The sequence below is a fragment of the Triticum urartu genome, chromosome 4A (assembly GCF_056163025.1).
Source record: "Triticum urartu cultivar PI428250 chromosome 4A, HENAU_Tu73, whole genome shotgun sequence".
Taxonomy (NCBI): domain Eukaryota; kingdom Viridiplantae; phylum Streptophyta; class Magnoliopsida; order Poales; family Poaceae; genus Triticum; species Triticum urartu.
In genome coordinates this window covers 184,440,955-184,447,879 of record NC_141876.1, presented here as the reverse complement: position 1 = coordinate 184,447,879, position 6,925 = coordinate 184,440,955, and the positions used below count along the sequence as shown (strand labels likewise).

Below are 6,925 nucleotides of genomic sequence, written 5' to 3'. Positions count from 1 at the left end.
ATCCTTTAAATTCTCCCCTCCCCTTTGTTTAAAGTTAAGAACCTTATTGTCAGGAGTGCACTCAATAGCAGAAGAACTATCCATAATGACAAGAAGTGGCAAACAAGGTTGCACACAAAAGGATATCTGACGAGATAACGGCGAATGAAAAAGAGGGCAAAGAAAACGACATTTTTTTGTGAAGTGGGGGAGAGGAAAACAAGAGGCAAATGGCAAATAATGTAAATTGCATGGAGATGAGATTTGTCATTAGGAACCTGGTAGATGTTGATGATGCCTCCCCGGCAACGGCGCCAGATATTCCTTTTGATAGAAGCATGAACTACGTCGGTATTTGCCCAAAGAGGAAGGGATGATGCAGCACATCTATGGTAGCTATTTCCCTCAGTGATAAGATCAAGGTTATCGAACCAGTAGGAGAACCATGCAACACCACGTAAACAACTCCTGCACACAAAGAACAAATATTTGCAACCAAACGTAAGAGAGGGGTTGTCAATTCCTCACGGGTAAAAATAGAGGTAAAATTGTAGTAGATTGGATAAATAGATCTTGCGGGAACACGAGATAAAATAAATAAATAAAAATTGCAGCAAGGTATTTTTGGGTTTTTGGATTAAAAGAAAATAAAAATAAACTGTGAAGGGAAATATAACAAAGAAGAGGCCCGGTGGCCGTAGGTTTCACTAGTGGCTTCTCTCGAGAAAAATAGCAAACGGTGGGTAAACAAATTACTGTTGGGCAATTGATAGAACTTCAAATAATCATGACGATATCCAGGAAATGATCATTATATAGGCATTATGTCCAAGATTAGTAGACCGACTCCTGCCTGCATCTACTACTATTACTCCACACATCGACCGCTATCTAGCATGCATCTAGTGTATTAAGTTCATGGAGAAACGGAGTAATGCAATAAGAATGATGACATGATGTAGACAAGATCTATTTATGTGGGCATGAGCGGGACAGGGAAAAAAAGACGGGCAGGAGGGGGACGGGAAAAAAAGGAACCAGCGACTTCGGCAGCCACCCCCGGCGCCGGCGGGACGACGGCGGATCCAACGCACCATCGTTCCTGATCTCCACGGTCTCTGCACCTCTACAAGAGAGTTTGTCATCATGCACAGCCCCAGTAAGCGGTTGATTACCTCTGTGTCCAAACGCCTTGCCGTGTCCAATCTCCAAGGCTGGGCAGACCTCCCAGATGACCTGCTGCACTCAATTGTTGCTCTCTTGGGCTCCTCCATTGACCTTCTTGCCTTTGTTGCCACCTGCCGTCCTTGGCGTGCCGCTTTCTTCTCACACCCATCCAAATCTACCTTGTGCTTCTCATGCCCCCCTGTCCTCATCCGAAAAAACCCCATCCAACCTCCTAGCAATGGTCATGCCAAGCCACAAATATTTAACTTAGTTGATCCATCCAACACAGGCACCAACTATCGCTGCCAGATACGTGAAGAAATTCTGCAGAAATTTTATTTTGCTGGTTCTTCCTATGGTCAGCTCATCTTCTTCCGCCACAGACGTTGCCTTGTTGTTGATGCATTTAGTGGTGTAGAAGTTTCACCTCCATGTCTCCCTGAGTTGAACCACAATGTTTTTGAGCCGTACTATTGTAGCACTCTGACTGCTCCCCTTGCATCACCCAGCTCATGCCTCCTTGTCAGTACAAAATCCTCCCTATTTGACTGGCCAGTTGGAAGTGACTCTTGGTCTGAACTCAAGCTTTCCAATGTGCAAGTACGGCTGATTGTGGAATTAAATGGTCAGTTCATTGCCATGGATGATCATATGAAGATCTACACTTTGCAGTTGGCGCCCCAGCTTGGCCTGCAAGACCTACCAATAGAGTGGTGTGGCGGCAAGATCCCAAGCATGGATTCGAAACCATTTCTAGTGGTCTGCCGTGACATTCTTCTGATGGTCTGCTATCCCTTTTGGACCCCCTCTGCCCCCTGAAATGATATGGAGGCGTTCTTTTGAGAATTTGCTGAATGCACCAGTGGTGTTTGAGGTACCGCAACCTCTAATGCCTAAACCTTTGTCGCCAGTCAAGAGAAGATGGAGCCTTGCTTTTCAGCCTGATGATCTTCCTTTACTGACATGGAATGAGCCGGATCCGGTTAGACCTGTGGCAAGAGCTCTTTTTGTAGATGATGCGGATGAAGCTACGTCTGCTTTTGTCCCCTCTCCACCTATGTGCGCAAGACCAAGTAGGCCTCGTAAAACTCTGGTGCCAACACCTCTGGTTGAAACATCTGTTCGCAGATGTACCAGAAGCTCGGCCCAGCCTGATGGGTTTAAGCCCACTTTCCATGAGCTGGTTCTACAGCCCAAGAAGAAGAAGCCCAAGGCTAAGCCCATTGCTGCTGAGAGGCCCAGCACCACTGCATATGGAGATGTCCCTCCTCCCACTCCTGTCAATCATCTGCAAGCTATTGGCAAGGAGTTGGACATTGATGCAGCTCTGCTCACTGAGGATGCACTTATGGTGGACCCTTCTGCCGCAACCAACCAAGCCTCCAATGAATAGTGTGCTATCCAAATGCTGGGTTTTGCAAGCCCCAAAATTTGCTCCCTGCATGTCTTTACTTTCTGAACTTTGGATATGTAATAATGTTGGTTCAGACCTTAATGTGGCTTTTGGACATATGGCATTGTGTGCTGTGTGGTTTGGGGACCTGTTTATGATCTTTATCTATGAATTCTCAATGTAAAAGCTGGAATGTCCTGTGCTGGAATGTCAGGGGTTTAAACTCTGAAACTAGGCAAAGAGCTGTCAGGCAAAAGATCGATGAGAGTCACTGTGCAATTGCATGTTTGCAGGAAACTAAATGTGCTTCTTTTGACTCCAGATCAGTTAAAAGTTTTTGTCCTAAAAGATTTGACAGTTTTGCTTTTGCTCCTTCTTTGGGGGCCTCTGGTGGAATCATAGTTGTTTGGAACTCCTCTGTTTTTGAGGGGACCTTATTGGAAATCCAACAATTTGCAGTAGTGATTGAGTTTGTTTCCAGACAAAATAATGAGAGGTGGACTCTTGTTGCTGTTTATGGTCCTTGTCAGGGGGAAGCTAGGGATAATTTTGTTACTTGATTATACCACCTGAATATTCCAGTGGATGAAAATTGGCTGCTCCTGGGGGATTTCAATTTTCTGCGCTCGCTGGATAACATAAATTTCCATGGAGGGGACCTGAATGACATGTTTATCTTCAATGAGATTATAGGACACTTGGGCCTTTTGGAATTGCCCATCAAAGGCAGATCATACACTTGGTCTAATATGCAGGATAATCCCCTCCTTGAGCAGCTAGATTGGTTTTTCAATTCTGTCGATTGGATATCTGACTATCCCATGACTGAGGTGACGCCCCTTGCAAAAACTGCATCTGGCCATGTGCCGTGTGTGGTTTCAATCAAAACTTCTATTCCCAAGTCTAACATTTTTAGATTTGAGAAATATTGGTTAGAGCTCGAGGGTTTTATGGACTGTGTTGACTCTTCATGGCAAAGAACTTCTAGAAAGGGACATATCACAGCTAGAATAGCTGACAAGTTCAAATCCCTGTGAATGTGTCTCAAAAGATGGCAGATGAACATCTCCAAACTGAAAATGCTTGTCTGTAAATGTAATAAGGTTATTCTGTTACTAGATGAACTTGAGGAGCTCAGACCATTGTACAGGCATGAATCTAATTTTCAAAGAGTGGTTAAGAATCATGTGGAAAAGTTGCTTCACCTTCAATGGCTTTATTGGAAAAAGAGATGTACTATCAGATATATAAAAGTGGGTGGAGAAAACACTAAGTTCTTTCATGCTATGGCTACTGAGAGGCATAGAAGGAATTCTATTGCTCGCTTAAAACTACCTGATGGCACTGTGGTATCTGACCACTCTCAAATGGAGGGTATTATATGGAATTGTTTTAAAAATAGAATGGGCTCTTCAAGGGGTATCCACATGGGCTTTGATCTCTCCTCTTTAATTGTTCCAGTGGAGGGTTTGGATGTTCTCACTAAGCCCTTTGGGAAAGAGGAAATGGACAAGATTGTCAAACATATGCCAGTTGATAAAGCCCCAGGTCCAGATGGTTTTAATGGTCTTTTCTTCAAAAGGTGTTGGCACATTATCTCTCCAGATTTTTATGAACTAGCACAGGCTTTTTATGATGGTACTGCTCATCTAGAGAACATCAATGATTCATATATCACTTTGGTGCCTAAGGAACATTCACCTGAGGAGGTGGGGGACTTCAGACCTATTTCTTTAACAGGAATGGGTCTTAAGTTCCTTTCCAAAATGGCAGCCAATAGGTTCCAAGAGGTAATAATGCAGTGTATCCACAAGAACCAGTATGGGTTTATAAAAAGCAGAACTATTCAGGACTGTATTGGATGGACTATTGAGTATTTACACCAGTGTCATCAGTCCAAGAGGCCAATTGTCATACTTAAATTGGATTTTGAGAAGGCCTTTGATTCTCTTGAGCATGAGGCAATTGTCCAAATCTTGAGATATAAGGGTTTCAATGAAAAGTGGATTCTTTGGATGAAACAACTTTTGTCTACAGGTACCTCATCTATTCTGCTGAATGGTGTTCCTGGTCGGAAATTCATATGAAAAAAGGGTGTTAGGCAGGGAGACCCAGTCTCTCCCCTGCTCTTTGTCTTAGCAGCTGACCTATTGCAGACTGTAATTAATGACATGTTCAGAAGGGGCATACTTCAGCTCCCAATACCTTGTCATGACCAGGACTATCCTGTGATTCAATATGCTGATGATACCTTGATTATATTGCCTGCTGACAAGGTACAGTTAATTGCTTTGAAGGACATGTTGAAGGTCTTCTCTGTGTCTACTGGGCTTGATGTGAATTATCATAAATCCTTTATCATTCCCATCAATGTGGACACTGCTGTCATGACAGATTTAGCTGGTGCTTTTGGATGTCAAATTGGGAAAATGCCTTTCACATACCTTGGGCTGCCAGTAGGTACTACTAGGCCTAAAATGGTGGACTTCATGCCTCTGGTGGACTGCATGGAGAGAAGAATGATAGCTAGCTCCTCTTTTTTAAATCAGGGGGAGAGATTACAGTTTCTGAACTCTACATTGTCTTCTATGCCTATCTTCTTTCTTTGTAGTTTGGCTGTCCCTGCTGGCATTCTAAAGCAATTAGAGAGAATTCAGAGACAATGCCTCTGGAGGAAACATAGGGGTGAACCTGCTCCTTCTCTGGCTACTTGGGACCTTATTTGCAGGCCAAAAAACAAGGGAGGCCTTGGTATTCTCAACCTGGGTATTCAGAATGTGGCGCTACTGCTCAAACATGCCAATAACTTCCTCAATAAAAAGGATATACCTTGGGTGTCCTTAATTTGGGACTCTTACTATCATGGCAGAGTACCCCAAGGAACTTCTGATTGTGGCTCCTTCTGGTGGAAGGATATATGCAAGGTCTTGCAAAACTTTAGGGACTGTGCTTGGGTTCAGATAAATGAAGGAGACACTGCACTCATGTGGTCAGACACTTGGAAGCTTGATGATCAGGACTCTAAGCTTCAATTCAGATTTCCCAGGCTTTTTTCATATGTTAAAGATCCCTGGATTTCTGTTAAGGATTTCTTGGACTCTCAGGACATGTATCACCACTTCCATCTTCCTTTGTCTAGCCAGGCCTTTGATGAGCTGATTATTCTTCAATCTCTGTTGGAAAGCCATGATAGAGTCACTGGGTCCAAAGATATTTGGCTTTGGAATGGCACTACCAAGGGATACTCTCCGAAGCTTTTTTACTCCCATGTGTTTATGTCACAATCTTTCAATCCCCTGACAGCTTGGATCTGGAAGTCCTCTTGCACTATGAAAATAAAGGTTTTTGCTTGGATGCTCATTATGGATAGGCTGAATACCAAAGATATGGTGGAACGGAGGCATTGGCATTTGGAGGATGGAGTAAACTGTGTTCTCTGCCCTTTGCAGACTAGGGAAACAAGAGATCATCTGTTCTTCAATTGCAATTTTAGTGTCAGGGTTTGGAACTATTTGCAAATTGATTGGTCATCAGGTGACTCGATGAAGGAGCTGGTCATCAATGCAAACAGGAGTTTTAGGAAACCTTTCTTCACAGAAGTGGTCTTTATAGCTTGCTGGAATATATGGATTGTCAGAAATGCTAAGGTCTTTAGGCATGAGAGAGCTGGATTTAACAAATGGAGAACAACTTTTCTTCATGATATTGCTCTAATGCAATATAGGATTAAGCATGCTTATAAGGATGATCTCCTCAAATGGATCTCTTTTATTCCACCTTGAGCCTGTTTGTTGTTTTTCCTCCTTTATTTAGATTAGCTTGATTACCCCTTGTAATCCCCCTTGTACTTGTACTTGTCTTGCCTTTTAATAAAGTTTTGATATGCTATGGGGTTTTTTCCCTACAGTCCCCAGTCAAAAAAAAGATCTATTTATGTAGAAATAGACCCCATCTTGTTATCCTTAATAACAACGATAAATACATCTCGGTTCCCCTTCTGTCACTAGGATCAAGCACCGTAAGATCAAACCCATCACAACGCACCTCTTTCCATTGCAAGATAAACAGAGCAAGTTGGCCAAACAAAACCCAAATGTCGGAGAGAAATACAAGGCTATAAGTAATCATGCCTATAAGAGATTGAAAGACTCAAATAACATTCATGGATAAAAACATAGATCTGATCATAAACTCAAAGTTCATCGGATCCCAACAAACACACCACAAAACAGTTACATCATATGGATCTCCAAGAGAGCATTGTATTGAGAATCAAACGAGAGAGAGGAAGCCATCTAGCTACTAACTACAGACCCGAAGGTCTACAAAAGACTACTCATGCACCATCGGAGAGGCACCAATGAGGATGATGAACCCATCCATGAT

The 6,925-nt window shown here is 42.9% G+C and overlaps 1 protein-coding gene across 1 annotated transcript; it reads left to right on the top strand.

Moving 5' to 3' along the window:
* Window positions 1–964: 964 nt before the first annotated feature.
* LOC147975316 (uncharacterized) lies at window positions 965–1,965 on the top strand. The gene has a single exon (XM_087520364.1). It carries the CDS (start codon window positions 1,126–1,128, stop codon window positions 1,963–1,965), a length of 840 nt encoding a protein of 279 aa, XP_087376490.1. The 5' UTR covers window positions 965–1,125.
* Window positions 1,966–6,925: the final 4,960 nt, after the last annotated feature.

Bases quoted from the DNA above. Each gene is read 5' to 3' on its own strand.
- LOC147975316 (XM_087520364.1), top strand. From the start codon at position 1,126: ATGCACAGCCCCAGTAAGCGGTTGATTACCTCTGTGTCCAAACGCCTT.